The 25,087-nt window shown below is 37.9% G+C and overlaps 2 protein-coding genes across 5 annotated transcripts in view; one reads left to right on the top strand and one right to left on the bottom strand.

Annotated features, from left to right (window-relative positions):
- Positions 1 to 6,802, top strand: part of LOC111875052 (dipeptidase 1) — a 43,825-nt gene extending 37,023 nt beyond the window's left edge. For both annotated transcript variants that reach the window (XM_023871088.2, XM_023871087.2), the window contains exons 9-14: positions 195 to 264; positions 1,660 to 1,836; positions 2,435 to 2,519; positions 2,925 to 3,000; positions 4,645 to 4,783; positions 5,703 to 6,802. In XM_023871088.2, coding sequence (XP_023726856.1) covers positions 195 to 264; positions 1,660 to 1,836; positions 2,435 to 2,519; positions 2,925 to 3,000; positions 4,645 to 4,783; positions 5,703 to 5,804 — 649 coding nt within the window. In that variant the 3' untranslated portion in view covers positions 5,805 to 6,802. The remainder of the gene's footprint in view (positions 1 to 194; positions 265 to 1,659; positions 1,837 to 2,434; positions 2,520 to 2,924; positions 3,001 to 4,644; positions 4,784 to 5,702) is intronic.
- A 1,593-nt stretch (positions 6,803 to 8,395) lies between these two features.
- LOC111875053 (superoxide dismutase [Cu-Zn]-like) lies at positions 8,396 to 24,229 on the bottom strand. 3 transcript variants are annotated; one of them, XM_023871089.2, is made up of 4 exons: positions 23,997 to 24,083; positions 19,136 to 19,337; positions 12,032 to 12,262; positions 8,396 to 9,180 (listed from the first exon to the last, which is right to left on the bottom strand). In XM_023871089.2, exons 2-4 carry the CDS (start codon positions 19,319 to 19,321, stop codon positions 8,920 to 8,922), a joined length of 678 nt encoding a protein of 225 aa, XP_023726857.1. In that variant the 5' UTR covers positions 19,322 to 19,337; positions 23,997 to 24,083; the 3' UTR covers positions 8,396 to 8,919. The 3 variants fall into 3 exon arrangements, with proteins under 3 accessions (XP_023726857.1, XP_023726858.1, XP_023726859.1); XM_023871090.2 differs by lacking the exon at positions 23,997 to 24,083 and adding an exon at positions 22,575 to 22,716; XM_023871091.2 differs by lacking the exon at positions 19,136 to 19,337 and having other exon boundaries at positions 23,997 to 24,229.
- Positions 24,230 to 25,087: the final 858 nt, after the last annotated feature.

Genomic DNA, 25,087 nt, shown 5'->3' with positions numbered 1-25,087 from the left:
ATACCACCTTCTATTTTTCTCAGCTAATGTATTTTTGCCTTCACATAAATATAGTATGTTGAAAAGAGATGGGAATAGGCCAAGTCTTGATAAATGTTTTTACCAGCTGTCACTTTCAATTTAAATTTCTGAAAATCAGTTTCTTTCACAGTTGCCAGGATATTTAAAAAAAAATATATAATATTCATTGACAGGGCTGACTCACTGCTTGTAGATGGCCCTGGGAAGCGACCAGAGCACAACGGACTCACCAACTTTGGAAAAGTAAGTATGCAATGGAAATAACGTGTAAACAAAGGGTTTCTTTGTAGTTAAAATTAAACTGATACAATTGTCTGCAACTGAAAGCAACTAACAAACTTCATAGAGCAGAGCCATTCTTCAGAACCTCTGCCATCTGGTGAAGAGATTACATATTTTTTAAGAACCTAAAGGTTCATTACTCTGTCCACAATATCTTGCCACTGGACCCTGTCCTTGAGCCAGTTAAATGCAGTTCACATCCCTACATTCTATTTCTTTAAGATTCATTTGAATATTATCCAACCATCTATACCTACAACTATTCCCTTCAGTTACTTGGTTGTTTATTATCAGTCTCAGCAATGTAAATCTATTTAGTGCTTAAGTCAAGAATGGTGGAGCTACAAGTATACCTCCACTCCCCCATATATCTTCATGGCATAGTGCTTAATTAATTAAGCAACTTTACCTTTTACTTCAGTAACACAACTTCCATACATGTTTCAGTGGATGAGTGGTTACTGCTACACTGTCATGCAGGTATATAACATGTTGTGCCCTTACATGACCATCCTCAGATGTATCCTGTGTGATAAGTTGTTTCACCATTTAACTCAATTCATTGTGGTCCATCACACTAGCAAACTAAATTGTAGAATAATTATTAACACCATCCAATGTGATTCAATTTATAGATATTTATTGCCTTCACATATTTCGGTCAGCTGACCATCATCAGCAGGCATAAGATAAACATGTTTCACCATATCAACTTCTTATGAAGGAAATCACCAATTAAACTCACTTAGAAGTTGAAAGATAGAAATTAATGAAAGTACATTTAAGAACTGAAGTGGTAAATTATTCTAAGATTTCATTTTTAGATGATGAACACAATAGTGCATTTGTCATATGTGAGCTTCCGATATAGTCCTGTTGTTGGTGTCTCTTGGTTGTTGAGTGTGGTCTTCAGAGTGAATGAAAAATATCCTTTGGAGGTTGAGTAGTTAATGTACCTCATTTTATGTCAATTTTGTTACAGTTATATTGACACTGGCCCAGCTTTATTTCAAGTGGTGTTTGTGGTTGGTGAGTGAAGACTCACATTTCTTGGTCAAAGTATTGTATGAATTTCTCATCTCTGTACATGTTCCACACACCTCATCCTTGATCTGGTCACTCTAATAATATCAGTTAAACGGTAGAAATTACAAGACTTTGTGTTATGGAAAATTTTCCATCCTCCTGCACCTGAAAATAAAGACTGCATTAGTGCAATGCTTTCACTGTGTGTTTTGTTTCTGCTTTCATATTATAAGTGTCAGGTAACTTGAACATGCGAAGCATCAATAATTCAATAATTCTTATAAATGTTATATCACAAAATCAAGTAATAAATGTAACATACTGCTGCAGAGTGTGGTTAAGGAGATGAACCGACTGGGAATGTTGGTTGACCTGGCTCATGTAGCTGTGCGTACGATGTTAGCAGCACTGGAAGTAAGCGGAGCTCCTGTCATCTTTTCCCATTCTTCAGCTAGAGCACTATGTAATACTACAAGGAATGTGCCTGACCATGTTCTCAGGCTTGTGGTGAGCTCCATGAGTATGCTTTAATCAATACAACTAATGTTTACACACACTTTAAAACTGATGGGGCCATTTGATCACAACAAACATTACAATAAAGCATATATTCCTTGCTTTTGTTGACAGACTTTTTGTTTTTCACAGACAACTCTCACATCCTACAAAATACAGAATGTAATATGCCTTTAATGTAAATAACTGTTGTGAATTTCTGCTTGCTAGTTCAAGAAATATTCCTTGCTTTTGTTGGCAGACTTTTGTTTTTCACAGACAATCTCTCACATCCTACAAAATACAGAATGTAATAAGCCTTTAATATAAATAACTGTTGTGAATTTCTGCTTGCTAGTTCAAGAAATATTCCTTGCTTTTGTTGGCAGACTTTTGTTTTTCACAGACAATCTCTCACATCCTACAAAATACAGAATGTAATAAGCCTTTAATATAAATAACTGTTGTGAATTATTTCTTTATGCTCTGCATGGAATTTCATACTTGAATAATACTACTGACATGTGAGAGCTCTGTAATTGACCATCAGGGCAATGAACTGGGCTCTAAAACTTCAGAAACAAATACAACATAAGATTTCTGTTTGTAGGCTCTGAAGGGTGGCTTGGTGATGATCAATTTCTACTCCCAGTATCTGACATGTCGGAACACAGCCACTGTGGAAGATGCCGTTGGTAAGGTTATTTTTCACATTCAATTGAGATTGGAATGTCTGGACAAGAAGCAGCACTTAGAGATGTGTGCATATTCTTTCAAACAAGATACCAATAACATACTGACATTGGAGGTTGGTATCTTGTTCAAGCAAATCAAATTCTAGCATTTAGCCAGAAAAGTGGAATTTGTGAGGGAATTCTAAAAGTTTTTGTATTTAACTGTAAACATTTTTAAAGCAACATGTCCAGGATTCACTTATTTACTCAACAGTAATACGTAATATCTAAATTTGATTATAAAAGGAAATAACAATATTACCTACACATTCTGAGAGTGGCAGGAGAGGTGTAGATCTGCTGAACCCTATAACATCTAGCATAGCTATGTCTTTTGCATTTGTTTTAATTTTAGCTTTGTTACAGCTCATATCAACCATGTGAGGGGTGTTGCTGGGGTAGACAGTGTCGGGATTGGTGCTGGTTACGATGGTATCAATTTGTGAGTATAAATATTGTTTGAGTTCCACAGTGACCCATAATATCTACAGCTTTTCATTATGACTTAGTGATATGAGACTACCGTTACATGTTCTGGCCATACCAGAATTACAAATGAGATGACAAAATTCAATTAAGTACGTACAACAGAAATATAGAAAGATAAAAACACTATGAATGCAGTTATAGTCTAAAGTATGTGTTATGATTTCTGACCACTTTCATGTCCTAAGATCTGAAAACTTCCCTCAGCTCTTTGTATTCAAATGTTCTTCATTTATATTCTTCCCATAGTGCAAGAGACCACCACTGAAAGGAATATTAAAAAACAGTTGCTTTGTCCATCTCAGTCATTACAGAATATTATGTTTCGTTGAATAACCTGAATTTCCTGAATTTTTTGTTTCTACTTTGTATGTATTCTTCATGCCATTAGAGAATTATTAAAATGTTTTGTTGACAGGCTTAAATCTTTCCAAAACTGTAATACAAATATTCAGAGAATGGAGAAGAAATAAATTAACTAAATGATGTAATGGAGCAGAATCCATCTTGTGAAGAGGCTAGTCACCCACCTGGTATAGAAATTCCCCGGCTTTTATGTAACTGATGGATTAATATTGGTCCATAGGACCCCCTATTATCTACTGAATCTAGTCCACACCCTCACCCACTATTTCCTTAAGATTCATCTTTGTATTTTCTTCCTATCTATGCCTATATCTTCCAAGTGTTTCTTCTCTTCTGGTTATCAGATGAAAAATATGTATATATTTCTTATCCCTCCCATGCATGCTACATGCCTCATAGAGCTTATTATCCTTGATTTGAATATCTTGTAATAAACACACATTAAAACAGGCTATTTTGATCAAATTTTTTCTTCAGGCATTTCTGCTTTAAAGAGTTTCTGTTTGCAAGAGCTAATCTTAGAACAATTTACACTGAAAATGTTACGGACTGGAGGATTTTTCCAACAGGAGTAGGTTTCTGTTTTTTTTAATTCACATAATGGGGGATGCAGTCCAGCTCGGTCCACTCAGCATGTCAGCCACTGTTTGGACTACTGTACCTGCCCTGGGTGAATATGATGATGGAGAATTTGGTGGAATGAATATTGGCAGGGGAAACCGAAGTACTCAGAGAAAACCTACCCCAGAACCACTTTGTCCACCACAAATCCCACTTGACCAGATCCGGGGTCAAACCCAGGCTGCCGCTGTGGGAAGCCAGCAACTAACTGCTTGAGCTATGGTGCAGCCGTCAGGTTTCTGTTAATCCAGATTAAAGTTTAGTGGGGTTAAACTGTGTACCAGAGCAAAGGATATTTTTTTAATCTTTTGAGCTCAGTTAAATTATTTAATTGATACAATCATTTGGTAACAACACATCTTTGGTGGTTTGTTCAGACAAAAAATTTTCAAAATCATTTTCCTCAGTTGATATCTGTTGTGCACACTGCAGACAAATTTTAAAGCTCAAGCAGTCAGTCAGTCTTTGACAGCAACTAACTACTATCAACTTTCTTTCATTTTCTGGTGTTGTGATTCATAATGTGGTGATTTTATCAACGAGTATTAATTTTTCATGAGAACGGTCATTGGTAAAATTATTAATGAACATTCCATTGCTTCCACTGTTCCAGCACCCCAGAAGGATTGGAGGACGTGTCAACTTACCCCACACTTTTTGCAGCTCTGATCAGAACAGGGCAGTGGAGCATAGAAGACTTAAAAAAACTTGCAGGCCTTAACTTCCTCAGAGTTATGCAAGATGTTGAGAAGGTATTATATCATGGAAGATTTTTTAACTCTCAACAGATGCTAAAATATTTATATGATACACCTAACCAATTCTAACTAAATGGTATATGGTATACTATTCCTTGGAATATGAACCCGAAAGACCACTACTGTGAATGGGTAGAAAGGCCCATCAAGAGAAAGAAGTTTAGTAGAAGAATATACAAGTTTGCCTTTATGTTTCAACCACTACTGATCATCATCAGTTGGTGTAGCCAACACTATAAATAAAATGCAACAGCTCAAAATGTCTCTTACAAAGTTCATTACTGTATTCACAAGAACCCATTACTGGACTCTATCCTAAGATGCTGAATTTAGCCAAACATTTCAGATATTGTTTCCCTAAGATCCAATGCAATATTGTTCTCCCATTTCTCATACTATTCAATACCAATTCCACCACCACTCCTGATGGTGAATTATTTTTATGTCTGTCTTTTCTCTCTCTCTTGTAGAAAATTACAAATTTCAAATTTATACACACTTGTTTCCATGCATATAATTTGATTTTAATGAATTATTTACTTAAACACTATATGAATATTTTAGACATGATAGATATGAAATGTACTGTAACTGATTGATGCTGAAGTTACCACTTGATGTCACACAGAATCTCTAAAGAGGGCTACACTCCACCTGTACACAGTAACACATAAAGATCGCAGCAGTTCACATGTACTGCTTCTAGATCATGATTTTGATGAAGGTGCGGAGGTATTTGATGTTGACAGCCAGAAAGACATCAGCAGTGCTTTTAATTTCTCTTCAGCAAGACTGGCTTCCTGATTGCATTATTCATAGGTAGTGTTAAAAAATGGAGAAATGGAAAACAAATATTTGTATTTATCAGATAGTCTTGGATTCCCTTATTTACTACAGTCTGTTTTATATGTAGGTAAGAGATGCCATGAGAGCAGCAGGAGTTGGTCCATATGAGGATGATGATACAAATGTGCGCCGAACACAGAAGAACTGTTCTTCAACGAATTTCTTTTAAGAATTATGCTACATTAATTTAAATAAAACATAATGAACATCAAATTGTTGTCATATTATGAAGCAGAGACTTGGTAATGAATGAAGGCAAGACTAAGCCAGCTAACCTAAAGTGTTGCAAAATCATAATCCTGACTAATATGTAGCAATAAACTTCAGTCCAGTTTTGGCTTATGCAGAAATTGCTGACTGTGAGAACAATAATATTACAAAAGTAGAAACAGGTAAGCACTAAAGAGGGTAAATATATGACATGAGTTTTTAGACTATGATTGGGACATAAATAGATGGACTATGTAATGTACAATAATTTTATGTAAAAGTATGTATCAAAATTTAATGGAAAATAATTGGAAATTGGAAAATGGTCTAGCCTGTGGGATTTCATGACAAACTAATTTTACACTACACTATGAATAAGATTTATACTTAATCACTGATAGATTAATAATATGCCTCACATATTTGAGCATCACAAAGTTAGTTCAGCATTATTTTTATTATCTTGTGTACTTTTGGTTTGTAGATATAGTTAACTAGTTTTATTATTTTTATAAACTGCTAGACAGCCACTGTGATGAAGCTCATCATGACCTGCAAAGTGTGTATGCTCATAAGACAACAGCACCTGTAAGGATGCAGCACCTCCTTTCCTTTGTCAGGATAACTTTTCATTTGAACTGCTTCCTTTATGATGTGTCACAGTGAAAATATCCAGTCAATGAACATTACTTCTGCAATGCATATTGATCAAAACATCTTGTATACTGGATCCTGTATTATGGTTATGTATTGGGTACCACATGGTCAAGAGTCTTCAATGTTGTGAAGCTTCAAGTGAAAAGAGAGTGTCATGGATCATACAAATATTAATGTAACAAATTAAGCAGTCACGGTATAATGTTAATAAAGAATGTAAATGGTAATGTAAACAAGTTAAAAGTTGCTCACTTCACTTAATTTCTTACATTATTTATATACATATATTTATACATACCTGCAATTAAATGGATGAGACATTCCCTTTGTGAATAATGTAAGGTATCTTGGTGTCAATTTTGACATGAGGATGACATGCAGACACCATATCAAAAGGACTGTAACCAGGGTCTTGTGCACATACCTAAGGGCCGGATCTCTATTCAAAAGTGTGTGTTTAAGTACAAATACTAAACTTATGAATTAACAATCAAGTTCCTTCCGTCAAATGTGACACTTTTTTAAGTTTTCCACCTCGTCACCACCTGCCTTACATGTTTCGGCTCACCACGGAGCCATCATCAGAGGCATTTATAGTAGAAAAAGAAATCACCAACACACAAAACTTCACTTTGTCAAAGATAACCACGTTCCAGTTAATTAAAATAATTACAAATAGTTAAAATTACCCAGAGTATCGGTTGACGGAAGGAACTTGATTGTTAATTTGTTAGTGTGACGGACCAGAATGAAAGACCTTAAACTAAACTTATGCTTTACAAAGCTCTGATTAGGTCAGTTATAACTTATGCCTGTCCCACCGGGGAGTATGCAGTGGATGCTCACCTCTTGAAATTGCAGTGGCTGCAGAACTGAGTACTTCATGTTACTGTAATCTTGACATGTGCACATCAGTCCATGAATTACATGTGGCTTTCAAAATTCCTTACATGTGTGACTATACAACTAAATTATGCAGGACACAGGCAGAAGTAGTCTTAACCATGTAGATCCAAACGTACAAGGTACTGGACAAGGAGAAGCCAGGCACAGGAAGTTTAAGAGGCTTAAACTTGACAGCTGTCAAGCCTACGACCATCCAACTGAATAAATGCAGTTTCAGAATAGTTGCATAAGTTAAGGCATAAGCTGCTGCACAAGCTTTCACTGACAGGAAACCTCTGTATACCTTGTATATATGTAACTTCATATAGTGCAGTGACAAAGGATGCATAGAATCCATAGTGATCTGCACACTGTAATGTGTATACAATCATGCTGAAATTACTGTGCAGGAAACAAGCATCTACATAGAAAGACTGACCCCTCTTTTGTTATGTATCTTATGTCAAATATACTATTAACAAAACTAACACCAAGGAGCACAGTTCATCTTAAGATACTGATAATCTCTTAGCTTAATCCAGCCTTTATGGAACCTATTGCCATGTTCACAAAAGCCTGCCACTTTTCATCATCCTGAGTGAAATGAATCCGGTCACTCACTATCTTCATTTTCTATGTAAGATCAATTACTAAAATGGATCCTCTCATCTACGCCTAGGTTCTGAGAGTAGTTTTCTACCTTCAGATTTTGTACTTAAATTCCATATGTTCGAGTATTTCTCATTCTTGCCACTTCTGTGACACATGGCCTTCCCATTTCATAATTTGTTATTTGATCGCCCTACTGATATACATATAATGAGTAAAAAATAAGGAGATCCTCATTATGAAAAGTTTCTCCACTCTCCAGATCACTTGGTTACAAATATTCTCCTCAGCAACCTGTTCTCAGACATTTTCAATCTATGGTCTTCCTTCAGGTTAAGAAACCAAATTTCACACCTATACAAAGTAACAGATATTATATATATTAATCTTAACAAATTATGAAAGTTGGTATAAACAGTCTTTATTTGGTACATAATATTTCAATTATTATGCTGTAAATTACATATAGATGGTCTATACACAATTTATGGGCTGAAGATAGGTTCTGGGTTTCCATGAAATTTTATAACAAACATATTCACAAATTAACACAAAAGGCTACTTATTTTTTACTGCACAAATTACATAAATTTGCCAGAAGTGATATACAGATTGGTTTATTTTCAGTCATCTTAGAAACATCATATCACGACGTACGCTAAAATCCCACACCACTGTATGTGTCTCCCTTACCCCTATGATTTTATTTATTTTCAAATAAACATGAGTTGAGCAAAAGATGATATTATTAGTTTGTAATGCAGTGGAAGATGTTTCAGGTTTTCAAAAGTTTAAGAAGCCATTCATTCTCGTCACATTAATTCCTGAACCTTTCAGTAATACAAATTCTCATGTTCTCCCTCATCCCCAGAATGATCTGCTGCAGTATTTGTGACCTACCAAGAAACAGTGAACCTTGCTCATCAATTTAGGCAGCCAATAATGCCACAGCAGATATTGGCACCCGAGTTTCCCGTCTTGATGCTCTCCTCATCATGGCTACGTCCGAAGTCGTCTTGTCCCATGTGCACGACTAGCGCTCTACCCATGACACTGCGCAGACCACCAGTCAAGCTGATGATGGGATCCAGGAACTCCACCTTGGCCACACCATCGTCTCCTGCTTTAATGTTACCCAGGTCACCCACGTGACGCATAAAGTCTTGTGGGGCACCATGCCGGTGCTGCACAGTTCAGAAACATAGATGCATAAAGTAACATAGCACAACCTAACATAATAAAACTATCTTATAGTATCGGATGAGCAGTTCATCATTTAACATGCTGTCAGTGATATAATGGAGGTATTTTACCCCTGTGCAGGTAAACTATTGGCTCTACACCTCTGAGACCATAGGTAAGCTGGGCACACAAAGAGGATTATTGGGTTGGATTTGATGTTCTTTCAGTGGTGACTATAACGACTGTACCTTTCAAACCGAACACGATTTAGAATCCCAATCCTCAGTACCACCGATGCCAAAATCTGTCATTGGATACGTTCCTGTTATAGTTTCATTCACCTCCCATTCTCACAACCTGATTCCCTTAAATCAATCTCAATGTTCTCCTCCGAAATATCAGGATTTCCAACAGGTATCCAACCCACAGTCCTGCAACAGTTTCTTGTCTCTGTCCAGCCCATCACAACATACTTGATATCACTACAAAAACAAGGAATTCTTGGATGAACTAATTGGCCTACTTTTCTTTGATATGTCATGGACCACATAGAAAACGACTCAAGCTTTTTTGTTGTCATGGGAACTTGTTTACTGAGCTGTTGCTTGCACATACAGATACATACTCATGGGAGGGATTTATGAAGCATGCCGTTGAGATGGGCTCAGGTGCATGATACGCATCGCAAGTTTCATAAAGACTAGTTCTGTCATTCAGAGTTGATAGGGTGGGATTCACAGACACACAGACAAGAAGGTGATTTCACAAGCTTACCTTTATTTTTAAAAAATTAGGGAATCATGTTAACAATACTGTGCTGTGTGACTGGTATAACTGCAATGTTTCTTACTATGTCATATTCTATGCAGCCCATGCACTTCTTTGATTTTAGATTGATCTTGTTCAGGTATTTTTTTTCTTTAACCATTTCAATTCAGACACTTACACACAGATTTTTCATTTCCTTGGAGTAAGAGACTTTGTTTCAAAACCACTTAAAGCATCTGGAAAAATTACTGCTAGGATATGACAAACCTGACTAAACGGTGACTACATTTAATTGCAAATTTGTTTAGCTGGAAATTTTCTCTTTCTCGAGAATATATAGTGAAAATAAACGTAAAGTAATCGAATATGTACTACACTGCGGGGAAACAAAAAGAGAAAAGATACATAAGAGGTTAAATAGTTCTGTCCGGTGTGACTAGCAAAGATTTTATTATTTCAATCCTTCGTCATCAGGGATGAAGGACTGAAATAAGAAAAATCTTTACTGGTCACACTGAACGGAACTGTTTAACCTCCTATGATACTGTTAGTGTGATGGACCAAAATGAAACAAATCAAAAGAAAAAAATAGTTTCAAAGGAGCGGATATTAACGGCTTTCAAAACTGTGCTTAGAAGATGATTCCCATCATAGACTAATGGGAATAAACGAAACCCGACTTCCAAGTAATACTTTAACAGATTATTCTAAGTAATGTATAAATTAAGAAACACGTGGGACTACAATAAACCTGCTCGTCTCTGTCATTCAATTACGTCTTCACATCCCACTGCCAAGTCAACATAAGGATGTCAATTCACCACCCCTCCTTTAGACTCTGATGATAGAAACTGAAATGTCTCCCCCACATTCCGCGAGGCGTATTCCCGAAACTCGAAGCTATATATTAAATAGCAGCTAAAAAAACAGACGAATAAATTCCCGATCATTTTATACCTCGTTTTTCGTTACGTCATCAAGATGAATAATCGATCATTTTCCAGTTGCTTCGATGTCGATTTATTTACAACAAACCCGATCAGATGGCACTGCTGCACATGTCAGTACCGCCATCTAGTAACTGCTATTTAAATGTCACGGTCAATCTTATTCGCGTAACACCATAAACTGGAGTAAAATTATATCAAATAGATGATATTTACAATGATAATTGTTGAAAACGCACTTCAATTATGACGATTCAATCATACAAAGTACATAAAATTTTCAGATGTTATCATATTTGAATCAGGAAGTTATGTTCATATTGAGGCTGGGAGTCGTGGCGTGCTCCTGTAATCCTGCTACTTGGAGGCCGGATGTTGAGGATGATTTGAGGACGGGAGTTCTGGTGCTCAGTCGCTCACGGTGACTAGACGTCCGCACTAAACTCGACATCAATATGGGCGCCCTGGGGGAGCCTGGGGCGGCCAGGTTGGATAATGAGGGGCGTATCGGGTCAGGGGGGGAACCCAGCAGCCAGAAGTCCCCGTGTGGAGTAGTAGTGGGTTAGCGTCTGGGAGTGGGAGCTGAGTAGCAGCCTGACCAAGAAAGTCAGACCAACATCCTTTTTTTTTTCTTCTTCCTATTCTTTTAAAAACGCAATAATACATGTTACGTATGTATTGAAATTGACAATATAAGTCAACATCGCTTTTTAATTTCCTGCAGAGCGCTTATTGCATTAAAGTCGCTCAGTCCAAACGTACTAACGGACATCACATTTGCAGGTTCACTCATTCTGGTAACGGTTACTGATGATCTGTCACTCATCATCTTCTTTCGACTGCTGCAGTAAGAACAGCCACAGCATATGTTATTAGGCTGCTCAAGAAATCACGTGTTCCTCCGGTATGACGGTATTTTGAAACTCTTAGTCACCATTTTTAACACATAATGGAGGTTTTTCAGGACAGTGTACTGAGGAATTACACAGACAAGATAAAACAATACAGGGCGGAAAAATTACATGATGGCAAGTTTCACAATTCATACTTTTTACCCAATATTTTAAGGGCGATTAAATTAAAAAGAAAAAAAGAAAACTGAAATAAGCTTACAGTGTGAAAATACACGTAAGCTCACCAAGTAGGGATTGAAGTGAGGGCCCACAGACTCACAGCCTTCTCTCATGTCACCTTTTAGGTGCACGTGGATGCCGTGTAGTCCCGCAGACAGTCCTGTCACGTTGCCGGTAACAATCACTGGTGCCCCGAAGTTGGGTTGGGTGAAGAGAATCTCTCCACTGCAACCCCCGCCCTCAGCATCTCCGCTCCCGCCGCTAAGAACAGCCAATGCCATCAACGGCTGTAGATCCTGGAAACCGAGTAAAGTACATTTCATCAGATTCCTATTTCCTGCACATGATCTTGGGAACACAGCAGTTCCGATAAACCGTATGGGCCTTCTATCAAAAGTCTCTTGAGAATTGAAGCATAACGTTGTGTGTAAAGTGAGTGTTTGTTAAACCCTTATTAATAAGGGTTTAACGTTCATTAATCAGGAATATAATAAGATAATCTGCAGAGCTACTCAGCTTCCTCAGAGCATGCTTGGAAGCTGAGGGGGAAAAAATTAATCCCTTTTCCCTATCGGGAATCGAAACCAGATTCTTCGGTCATCGATCCCACAGCCTAGTTGCTATACCGACTGACGTTTCCTGTAACAATATTAATTACAGATCGGCGAGTTTCAATCGGTGTTACAATTCATATCCAAGAGAGCTGCAGGAGTGCCTTCCTTCACACAGTAAAGCAAATTGCATTTTGAGCCTCTGATAAAAGTTCGAACCTATATCCTGTGTTGTTCTACCATACAGACCCTGATGAAAAATGGATTATGCCGCCATGTTACAATTAGGGCACATTTTTGATGTAATTTATGACACCTGTTTTCTTCAAATGATTTAATCACCCTTAATTCATCATTCATCATAAATTCTACCATTAAACGCTATATATTCTAGCTACCGACCGCATCTTAAAATAAGATGCACATAATTATCGACGATGTATGTATCTGAGACTGGCACGATGATCAGCTCTAGTGAATAATGAATTCGATCATGTGGAGAGTTGTGGTCTAATTTGAGGTTATAACCCGCATTTGCTTCGAGGGATTGATGGAAACCACGAGAAGCCTAAGTCAAGATAATGGGTGTTCCGATCGATATTCAAACCAAGCGCCTCCGAAGTGGAAGTAGAGTTATCGCTTGCTCGACATATTCCTATTCAACAGAAATACAAATTATTGAACAAAACCAGTCCCAATAAAATCCATCAAGGGGCGAAAAACAAGCTAAGAATATTTTCATTCGAAATTCGAAGAGCCAACAGCTATCAACTGTTCGAACTTGCTGAAGATATTTTGAGGATATATTGAAATACATGGGAAAAACATAACACTTATTAATGATAAATTCGGATATGACATCCATAGTTCTACCTGTTCTTACGTTACCAGGACATCGTGTTAGGCCGAATCTGCAATGAATTCCACTCGACTCTTCCAAATCCGGTTGGAGGTGCAATAACTATATATGTTAATTAGCCACACTCAAAATTTGTATTTATGTAAAATTCTCTACTTTTATATTTATAGCATTTTACTTATTTCTACGGCTACAGAGCATTTTCATAACATACATTATGCGTTACAAAAATATGCTGTAAATAATAGTGTCTGAATTTCGCAGCAGGCCCGATTTTAATTTTCGTAACCCAATTCTGGTTTGCGAGCCACACTGTGAACATGATTTTACTCTGCCAATTACTTAATCAGTCAGTGAGATAATTTATAGACATGTCACTGAGCTTAAATACGTAATCCAATAAGGAAGTTTAATGACGTAATGATTTACTGCATTCATCTGCGCGTCATGTGATCTGCCAAACTGCCAATGTCTAGAATATTGAAATAACACAGAAGTTTCAACATCACAGTGGAATTATATGTTTAAAGTAAGAAAACAGAAGTTAATTGCTATCTGTCAGTAATTATTCAATCAGCTACTAGTTTTGTATTTCAGCTTCCTGTTGCATTGATGTATCACTTTACAACCTCACTTCCGTCTTTAAAGCAATTTTGTTTACAATCACTCCTTAACTTAAAATAATATTAAACTTAAAATTAACTGCTAAATATTTCGGTCATACTTGGCCATGCTCAGTCAATTGTTGAAATTGCTAAACTGCGTTAGTTCTTAAGTTAAAATATTCAAGTGTTATTTCATTATCATCGTTCACTCGATAAAACACATTTGCTTGAGAACATCAACTTTTATCTTTGTGTGCCTCTGTTTATCTTGTTTCTCCCTTTTGCTTAATAGTTGGCTTTTTGGCTGCTGAATAAGCACAAAAATAAATAAGAAGCGAATTGAATTACAGTTTAATTTGCTTACTTTATAACTGGTATTTAGGCTGTTCTTCCAGCGCATAAGAAAATAAAGAATTCTATTATTATTATTGTTCTTGTTTGTTTACTTGCCTGCATTAATGTGTTCTTCCTCGAGTGCTTGCCTGTAATTTGTCTTTGACTTTATGTTGTGATTGTCCATAATGTAACTACTTTTATCTACACTACGCTATATCTGTAATTGGCCTTGCGGCTGTTTGCTCGGCACATAAATAATAAAGAATTGAATTGAATTATATTATGTTTGTCCATTATGTAACTACTTTTATCTACACTACGCTGTATCTGTAATTGGCCTTGCGGCTGTTGGCTCGGCACATAAATAATAAAGAACTGAATTGAATCATTATTTTCCCGGCAGGGGCCGTTATCCATCTCTTCCTGTGTTTCATATAATTTATCTGAAAATGAATATTCATGTGACAAACGGAAGGAGACATGACGAACTGTCAATGAAATACGCGTAGAACAGTATAAAGGAATACCTGAAAGGAAGAAGTAACAAGAAGTACAAGAAAACTGAAGATGCGTTTGTGCTGTTCGGTAATAGTACGGAATAAATATGGACGTGTAGCATGTATTGTTGACACATGATTTGAATCATAATTCATGGGGCATGTATTAAGTAATATTTACTGTCTACGAGTAAAAACCTGTGTTAAGTGGAAAACTGTCCATAGAGGCAAAAATACAGGTCCTTTGCACTTCCGCTGTTAAGTAGGTTTGCTCTGAGTCCTTTCATTCATGTAAAAGAAAAGATAAAGTTATCCTCGTAACAGGCCGTGGATGCCCATAGGTTTGTGAGATGTCGAGGCTCCCACATTTTCTAGACAATCGGCTCACAGATGGCAGTGAGGTTGTCAGTCTTATGCGCTGGCCGCCCTTTACCCCTAGGAAGATTCCTGGTACTCATTTCTGTTAGAGGCTAAGTCGACCCCGAGCCATAGTGTGACTGGAAGGATTAGGTCAACTGAAAAAAATCCACCTCATCGAGTCTCGAATCCCCGACCTTCCGGCTTATAGCATAGCGCCTCAACCAACTACGCTACCGCGTGCCCCTGTCCCTTCATTCAGACAATGTTTAATGACCATAAATACATTAAAATTAGTTGTAATGCATAATTTGATCACGTGGCAGAGCTGGCTTGTATCAGCATTGTCATTGTGTTCGCTGCAGGTTTCTCCCTGAAGGGTCCAGACGCTGAAGCACGATAGTGTAAGACTCATTTTGTTCGTCTAGTTGTCTATAGCTGATGGCCATGACCTTGTGCCCTGCACGAGTCATTGTGAAAGTGTGGAATCTTTTTGTTTCGTACCTCTAGAGAATAATGACGTGTTCTTTTTGCGTGAAACGCAGCGTATTAAAGTTGTCTTAAGAAGACCCATGTAAACAGATTTGATAAAATGTTACTTTGACATTTAACTAAATGTCGCTTCCAAATCTAGTTAAGGTCCCTGAGACAAAAGTGAACATGTATCTTAGATCTTAGTTCAGAGCGGAGATTCTCAATTTTTGGTCACTGAAACATTTGATTACTTTCCATACAATACGTATAATTCTCCGTATGATGAAGCCCAAACTATTCCATTAATTAATTCACAACATTATTGGACCTTCTACACAATTTTATAAGAAACTCGAATTTACTATTCGTCGACAGAAATGTATGAAAAGTAAAACCAACGACCGATTCGATGTTATTAAACATTAATCAAATTTTAAATTTATATATGACTTGTTATTTTTTAAATAACCTACTTATTGTATTCTTGTGCAAATTAACTTAAATAATTTATAACATTGTATCAAATTTTACGTACTGCAGTTCAATGGTGTACGTTTGTTGAAGTGTGTTTGCCTGATGATGGCCACTCGTGGCCGAAACATGTAGCAGAACTATACTGAGCATTGTCCTTGAAGTTCTATATTTGCTGTGTTGTGACGGTCAAATAAAGAGGTTGTATATATATTGTAACACGGCAGGATGCATGAAATTAAAATTATTTGCTAAAACTTTGTGTCTTGCTCTAAAGGTTCACACTAAACATTTTATGCTTTAAGAACAAGTGATTAATTAATCTTAATTATATTCTCATATCCACACTTAGGTCTCGAAAATGGCCTCTACGTGTAGCTCAAATCATTTGTCGTTGCGATGGATATTTAAAAAAACATAAAAAAATATGGTTTCTGTCTCTTTGTGGTTTTATATTTGTACGTGGAATAAATGAAAATCAAGGACAATCAGGCATGTAAAATATAACTTATACAAAGGCATATTAGGAAGAATACTTTAACGTTTTGTCACAAGCATATTTTTGAGCTTTCCGCAAACCGTTAAGTCGCTCAAGAGAAGTGTCGAATTCTAACTCTACTCGTGCATCGGAGACTCGGATGACCAGCGCAATCGACATAACTGCTACCTAAAACATTATACACATAACTTACCCAGATTACAGCAGGTGCTGGAAATACTTTATTCTTATGCACGCATTACTGACATCTGTGTATAAAGTTAACATTCATACGTATAAGTTCTTTGGGGCAGGCGGGAGCGTAGTTGGTGGAGGCAGTATGCTATAAACAAGAAGGTTGTAATTTTGATTTCCGATCAGTTCATTGGATTTTTCAATTGACCCAATTCTTCCAGTCGCAATATGACCCTGGGGTCGACTCAGCCCCTAACAGAAATGAGTACCAGGAATGTTCTTGGGGGTAAAGGGCGGCCGGTGCGTAGGGCTGACAATCTTACCGCCATCTAAAAGCTGACTGTCAAGAAAATATGGGAGCCTCGACGTTTCACAACCCTATGGGCCTTCACGGTCTGTTACAGGATAACTTTACTTTATACCTTACGTAAAGCTCTTTATCGGAAATAGAAAAAGCATGACATTTAACACCTCAGTCTCTTGTGGTTCAAAGAGTCTCCGGGAATTTCGAGGAGAATGTTCAAGCACAGCACTAATTTCACCGTTATATTTTGCGGTCAGTAACAACGAAATCAGCGCAAGACTTAAACTTCCTCACGACGACGACGAAGACGACAACAACAACAACAACAACAACAACAACAACAACAACAACAACAACAACAGAAGAGAGAATTTCAAGCTTCCGCTTCGTTCTGGCTGTTTTATTTTTAATGTGTTGGGCGATAGATTTTTCGATTCCTCTAGCAGTCTGAACCCTTTCTGGTAGATTAGATAGGAGAAGCATGCGACTATCCGACCTGAGCAGCTGAAGGATTTGCGGGACGCTCTGAGGACACACTATACAAACAGCAAAGTCATCGGCAAGATAATGATTTTGAAACGAGCTGTGTACAAATGTCACGTGAAAGACTACGTGAATGTACATTTGAGGATTTTATTTAATGACGTTACCTCTCGCGAACAGAATATATTAACAATTACCACTAAAGTGGCAAGCCAAAAAAGAAACATTCTAAAACACTCTGTAGTGTTTTGTTCTTATAGGTTCGCGCTCTTCCTTCACAGGTATCGCTATTTGTACTCGTGGGTCTAATTGTACACAGCAGGACAGAGAAGTCCCTATCAGATCACGGTCTGTCGGCTGTACTTAGACACACGACGATAAAAATATTCTTCAATTCAAACGTATCATCATTTCACAATAATTGTCGTGTCTGACTTTACAACTATCATGAAGAGACAAGCTGTAATAGTGCTATAATGGAAACCAATGGGCGAAGCAGTAGATTTGCGAAGATGGTAGAATTATATAGAGATAAACTTCATGATTTGTTCATACAACCTTGTATTCTTAGAAGAGCGAAATCTCGGAGGCTAAGATGGACACAGCATGTGGCCTGGATCGGAGAGACAAGAAATGCGTACATAATATTTACTGGGAAACTTCTTGGAAATTGTTGACTTGGAGAGCCGAGAAGGAGATGGAGGATAATAATAATATGGAAGACAGTGAGATAAATTGTGAGCATTACAGACGCGTGGAACTATTTTATGACGCGCTTTGGTAGGTGTTGAATATTCGGGTTCTGTTACCATAATGTTGCTAACAAAAATTCCTGCTTAACAGTAGTCACGTAACCGGAGTTCAAGAAAGATAAAATAGTCGGTTGTAGCCGGGGATCTGGTTACATCATAAAGATAAAATAGTCGGTTGTAGCCGGGGATCTGGTTACATCATCTTTCCGTGGCGAAACTTCTTTTTTTGTGCTCCTTGTAGCACCATTTTATGCCGCCATTATGATCTCACACAATGCAAACACGTGAGATAGCCGTACCCCCGCCCAGATTCGAGGAAAATGTTTGCAAAACACTACTGCCAGCAACCATGCTGAAACAGTTGATACGCGAAAAGAGGACTGGATATTATTATTAGACGGTACGATATTACTGCTTCAGTTCACATCAAACAAGATGGTAGGTGGCAGCTGGAAGAGACAGAACAATAAGACTGCGATGTTTCGAGATATTTCCCACCCGAACGTGTCCTTTTTAATGTTATGAGTACTGTGCAAAAAATCTTATTGGAACAATTATGATTTACCGGCAAAATGTTATTACTGTTATACTGTTTATAGACGTGACTACTTTTACGTATTTCAATTTTATTTTCCGTCTGTAACAGTACTTTCATCGCCGTAAGAGCAGGAGCAAGAGCAAGAACGCGACACGGTAATTCAGTGCTGTAGTGAGAGGAAGTGTACAGTGTCCACAGTGAAGCTTGACTGACCCTGATCAGCTAAACTCCTGACTCCCAGCGTGTCTCATTCCTAGCAGAATACTTACAAAGCGATATGGCTGAATGGGAATCTCATATACACTGCTCCTGTATCCAATAATGCCAGGAAAACTGCGGATATGGAGTGGTCTGTCTTTGGGTGCAATGGTCTCAACATCTTTCGAAGATGGAGCGTCGTCGGCGGAAATCACCAGCGCCGTCAGCGTCGCTAAAACTATCAGCAACGTCTTCATGTTGCTACACTTTCACCTGCAATGCAGACAATTGCTGAAGAAACTGAATAGATTACTTACATGTGTTATTGTGTGTTCTTTGTGCAGGGTGCACGCACATAAGCAAAAAAAGAAAACACTGGGCGGCTTTCCATTGTGTTTGATTTCAGAGGAATGCGGCAGGGGCATTCTCGAGAAGCGAATGGTCACACGGCGACTTAATAAATTGCTCACCTTCTATGGAACTCGAAGATTCAACACAGCCCATTACTGGTCCCCATTCTGAGCCAGATGTGTCCGGTCTATAATATTCTACCCTATTTATTTAAGATCTATTTTAATATTATCTAGGTTCACGCTGTGGGCGTAGTTGGTTGAGGCATTATGCTACAAGCCGAAAGGCTGCGGGTTCGATTCCCGATCGGATCATTGGATATATATATATATATTTTTTTTTCAATTTACCTAAACCTTCCAGCCGCACTATGGCTCTGGTGTTGACTCAGCCACTAACAGAAATGAGTATAATGAATCTTCCTGGGGGGCAAAGGGCGGCCAAGGCGTAAGGCTGACCTTTCCGCCATCTGTGAGTTGATTGTTTAGATGATGTGGGAGCCTCGACGTCTCACAACCTTATGGGTCTTCACGGTCTGTTACAGGGATAGCTTTACCTTTCTTTCTATCTATCTATCTATCTATCTATCTATCTATCTATCTATCTATCTGTCTGTCTGTCTGTCTATCTATCTGTCTTTCTATCTATCTGTCTTTCTATCTATCTGTCTGTCTGTCTATCTATCTATCTATCTATCTATCTATCTACCTATCTATCTGTGCCTATGTCTTCGAAATGTTTGTTTTTCTGTTCACACTACTTGACTAAAAGTTTGTATGCATTTTCCATGTCTCTCATTTCTACTACATGCCCCATCCATCCTATCCTCCTTGATTTTATAACGATCATACCTTTCTACTTATGCTTTTGTCACTGCAGTCTTTTCAAACAGTTTATTGTATTATGTTCTTAAAGCAGACACTTGTTGTAGCACTTAGGCGTAGTTAATTAAGCAAACCTTCAGTTTCACCACTTTCATTATCCATGCTGATTTCGAGGATGTTCATATTTACCGGTGATTCGGGGCACTGCACATATTTACCAAAGTAATTTAAGAGTGTAGAAACTGAAGTGTGTGTGTGCGTGTGCGTGCGTGCGTATGCATCCAAATGTGCAACGGTAAGGCTATACTTCCGCTAACACAGTATATCGCCGACATATCGGCAACTTGTTGGGAGCTGGCTAAGCTGAAAAAAATATTCCGTTTAAAACTTTTTATGTAATTCCGCCGATATTGAACGAAACGCTCACGTTATATAATTTGCGCCGAAAAGTTCTTACGTTTACATTGCGAAGGCAGAAAGAAACGGCGGTGGATTTGTAGTTTTCTTCCGAATCGTGGATCAAAAGAAGAGCAGAAGTCATTACTGAATCAGTTTCGTCTCCAAAGTGGATATGCAAATTGTCCGAACAACAATCTTTAAATATTTATTCCGGCTAATAGCAAACTACGGTTCATAAACATATGTTCAGTGTTTCAAAAGTTGGTGGGGGGGGGGGGGGGGACAGAAAGAAATTATGATACTGTAATCCCTCCTTTTCTCATAAAGTAAGAAAGTACAGAAGAAATGTCCCAGATATGTCTTTGATTTAAGGCTTCTTTTCATTTTATATCAATAATAAAAATGTGTTATTAATTAATTTCACTTCTGCCATATGCCTATGTACTTTCCTGAGTGTAATTTGTTGCAGTTAATTATACGGTTTCAAGTGTTGACATCATTCTCTGGTGTGCTACACCACAGACACTTTTACACAGACTAAAATTTAACTCTCAAAGGTGATAACTACAGTAGTTTATATTATGTTTCAAACAGAAATTAGTTATGTAAGATCTGAGGCTTTCACGGCGGTGACTATGAAGAAAGCAGTCTTCTGGGATTTGGCACCGTGTATATGNGTCTGCTTTTACCGGTTCTCACGGTCTCTTCGCTTGCAGATTTCTTATATTTTTTCTTCTACCCTGAAGATGGAGGCGATACGTTCCTCCGAAACATCGGTTAACACCACATATACACGGTGCCAAATCCCAGAAGACTGCTTTCTTCAGAAATTAGTTTATTTTTTATTTGTCGCCGTGTTAGATGGTGGGGTACAAAATACTCGTACGGTTTATAGGTATGCTGTGGGGAGGAAAATAAATTTGGATCATCTTGATGGTTAAATTTTTATGTTCAGGGAGAGCGTTCAGCTTCGGTTCGAGTGGAGGGAACAGCCAAAAGACAAAATGTCAGCACTGGATCCAATAGACTAACAACGTCAGTTTCAATGTGTCAAAACCGACTATAGAAATCCGCCATTGAGCTCGTTAGGGTAACTAAAACCAGACCAGTATTCCGAAGGTATCCTGTTTGAACCTCGGCCGGATTACAAACCATATTTATTCAGTGTTTTTACTTAGTATCTCAGGCATATCCTCTTTCAATCCTTGTTACAAAATTTCATATAAGAATATATGAAATGCGTGTCTTTGGTGCAGATGCAAATATAATATCTGACAGCCATGTTCTCCGGAACACACAAACTCCACGAACATGTTGACGTTGAAGAAATATTAAAATACTTCCTTATGATGGAAAAGTTCATTCTAATTGCAATGATTTGACGACACCGCGATAACGTAATATGTAACCATAGTCGAAATACAACTTATGTTGATGTGAGCGGAAACATAAATAATTATTGTTCTGAAGGTGAAATTGTCCCTTTGACTCTCATGCCATAGACAATGAGGAAAGTGGAAGTGAGTCATCACACATTCTATACCTCACTTCCGGCGACTTCAGCAGCCAGGTCTCACTGCATAAAACAACGACTGGCTCCCCAGAGGCGGCCCTGACCTAACAGCCATTCCTGCTCCTCTTGGGAATCGAACCCTTACTACCCATCCAGCAACAAGTCAGTTTAATGATTGAGCTAGTCCGAATAGCTTCCTTCACGCTCTGGGGAGTTCACATGCTAGAAGAATTGCTACCTACCATGGTTCGTTGGTCGCAGAAGGAATTGTTCATTCACAGGCAATTTTCAGTGATATAATGTAAGGATCAAACATCTAGAGTTCTAAGAATATAACTTCAATATGTAAAGTATGTAAAACTTCAATTAAAATCCAGCAGCACCCATATTAACATCTTAGTATGGAAACCGTGGATGACTTACTTTTAAACACTTCCTGAAATTATAAACTTATTTCATCCATTCACTGGTAACTTTAACTGCGGCAACAGTAAACTTGTTCCTGTGTCTACGCTCCGTGCCAAAAAGGCGCCGGTCCTATGGAGACGAGAAGGAAAATGTCCGATCTATTTCTAACCTTGGTGCTAGGTGCGGTGGACAGGAGGCTGAATGGACTCCAAGGCCGGTCTTGACGCTAAGACAAAGAGGGAAATCCGCACCCTTACAGAGAGAATCATATCTCAGGCATTATGCTTATCTCACAACATAACGTCTGTGTGATTCGCCGGGGATCAAACTAAATGCAGTCTACAAGATTCTTACTTGTTATGTTATTTGCATAGCAAGACTATGCTTAACGTGAGTTCCTGAAGTTGAAACAAAGAAGTACTTTAAAAGTTGTCAACTTTGGAGGAATATTTTATATGCAAAAGACCCATTCTGTTTCGGAATCAGACTTGCTCCATTTCGATTGTTAGGATGCGTGATTTACATACTTGCTTTCCATTCAGCTGCGTGCTCATCTGCTCCCGAATTTAAGCATTTTGAAGTAAATACAAAACTGAATAATTAATTGCTGAATTAACTTCGATCAAGGTTTGGTTCCACAAAAGTGAGGATATTTGAAGAGATGAGCGACTACTCGCTTCTCAAAATGGGCCCTGCTCTGTGGAATTGGTTGAGAACAAATAATCTTAAAATTATTTTTGAAAAACATAGTTAATCAAAATTACCCCACGAACTCTCATTTATGGGTCTCTCTCTGGCTTCGTAAATGAACTGAATGTGGTTATATTTAAAATCGTGTGACTGTCTATGAGTTGGATTACCTGTGTTCGATTCCCGACAGGGGCAGGGATTATTCTTTCGTCACCTTGTCCAGACCAGTTCTGGACCCTACCCCGTCTCCTATCCAAAGATTACAGAAGGGTTCTATCTCCGGGGAAAGAAACGGAGCATGAAATTGACAATGTATCTCCATATTTCATCGATGTTAAAAATGTGTTGAATTTTACCTCCACTTCGCCATACGTCTTCATGGCTCAGTGTTGACTCAAAAGCAAATGTATCTCTTTAAAATGTAACTGAAATTTTTGAATTCTGAAATTGTACTTGAAATATTTGAGGTTAAATGAAGTGAAATATCTTAAAATAAAATTCATACAATGAATTACTCGTATTTGTCCGGACATATATTTTCAGGACCCTGATCTCAATTTAGCGTGAAGCAACCACCGAAGAAAGAGAGGAAAAGGTATAAAGGAAAAATGAAAAAAAATCATAATTTAAAGTAAAAATCTATACTAGAACGTATTTTTTTTGACAGGCTTAAAAACCGGAAAAAAAGAGTAAATAATGTTGAATCACTGCTCTGTATAAACATTAATAAGAACACAATCATCTTACCTCGTATTTTATTTCGACCGTCACTGGTGGCTTTGGAATACAGACTCGTGCGCGATTTACAAAATAATCAGACATCTTGTCTTAGTCACGGAGCGAGGAATTTGCGTGTTTGTATCGAAGGGAGGAAGCTTAACAAATAAAGACAATTACACCAGTATACAACGTATTGTTTGTTTTATAGTTACATGCTCATCACAGCTCAAAGGGGCCTTGAAAACCGATAGCACGACAAGTCATACTACAAATTGTAGAGGTGGTTCCGTCATCTAACTCAGTAATTACAGATCTGCGGTCTATTGCCTGCTTATTGGCTGCTACAACAAGAGGCGGAAGGGGAGGACACGTTTCTTAAATGATCAGCCATTATACATATATATATAAAAGAAGAAAGAAAACGGTGAATTTTTAGCCGTCATCTTACTTGTAGTAGAGCTAGAATTCTGTCAAGGACAAGACTCGTCCCGTCTCTTAGGAAAAAAGAAGTCGTTTGTAATGTGTCATGAACGTGTGGACGCATGCGTATAATAATTGTTTAAAAAGAAAGGAGTAAGAAGAAGAGTATGAAATTATAATAGAATAAGCCTTCAGGGATGGTAAATTTATTGTTATAGCGTTTCCAAGCTTCCAGCACTATGTCTCATTTCACAATCCCAATGTACAGTTGATTCAAGGATAAGATTGGTGCATGCAAATCTGCACAGCGAAGCCGACGCAGGGCACAGGAACGACAGGACTGCAAATGATCCGGCATGATTCTCAAGGCATCCATTGCACTTTATCACGTTTGCTTGAGGTCTATTTACCCACAGAGATATTGGGTTTTCGGACTTTATCCATCGTCCTGGTTTTTAAGATAACTAATAAAAACACTACGTTTCGGAAACTGAATCTGTTTCCGTCCTCAGGTAAGGGAAAACACCTATTCTGTTGGGTCACTTAGAAAGAGCTAGCCTCAACCACTGGTCCAGCGCAAGGTTTCCTTTCCGTCGCCTTCGACGATTCGCAAGGCTACGTTTGGAGGTATTCTGGCCCGCCTCCACACAAGGAAAGATGCACCTTTTCTTTCGTTTTAATGTAAAGTCATAATCGAA

The sequence above is a fragment of the Cryptotermes secundus genome, unplaced genomic scaffold, assembly GCF_002891405.2.
Source record: "Cryptotermes secundus unplaced genomic scaffold, Csec_1.0 scaffold1491, whole genome shotgun sequence".
Lineage (NCBI taxonomy): Eukaryota > Metazoa > Arthropoda > Insecta > Blattodea > Kalotermitidae > Cryptotermes > Cryptotermes secundus.
The sequence above is the reverse complement of the archived record's forward strand: the minus strand, read 5'-3'. Positions and strand labels throughout refer to the sequence as shown.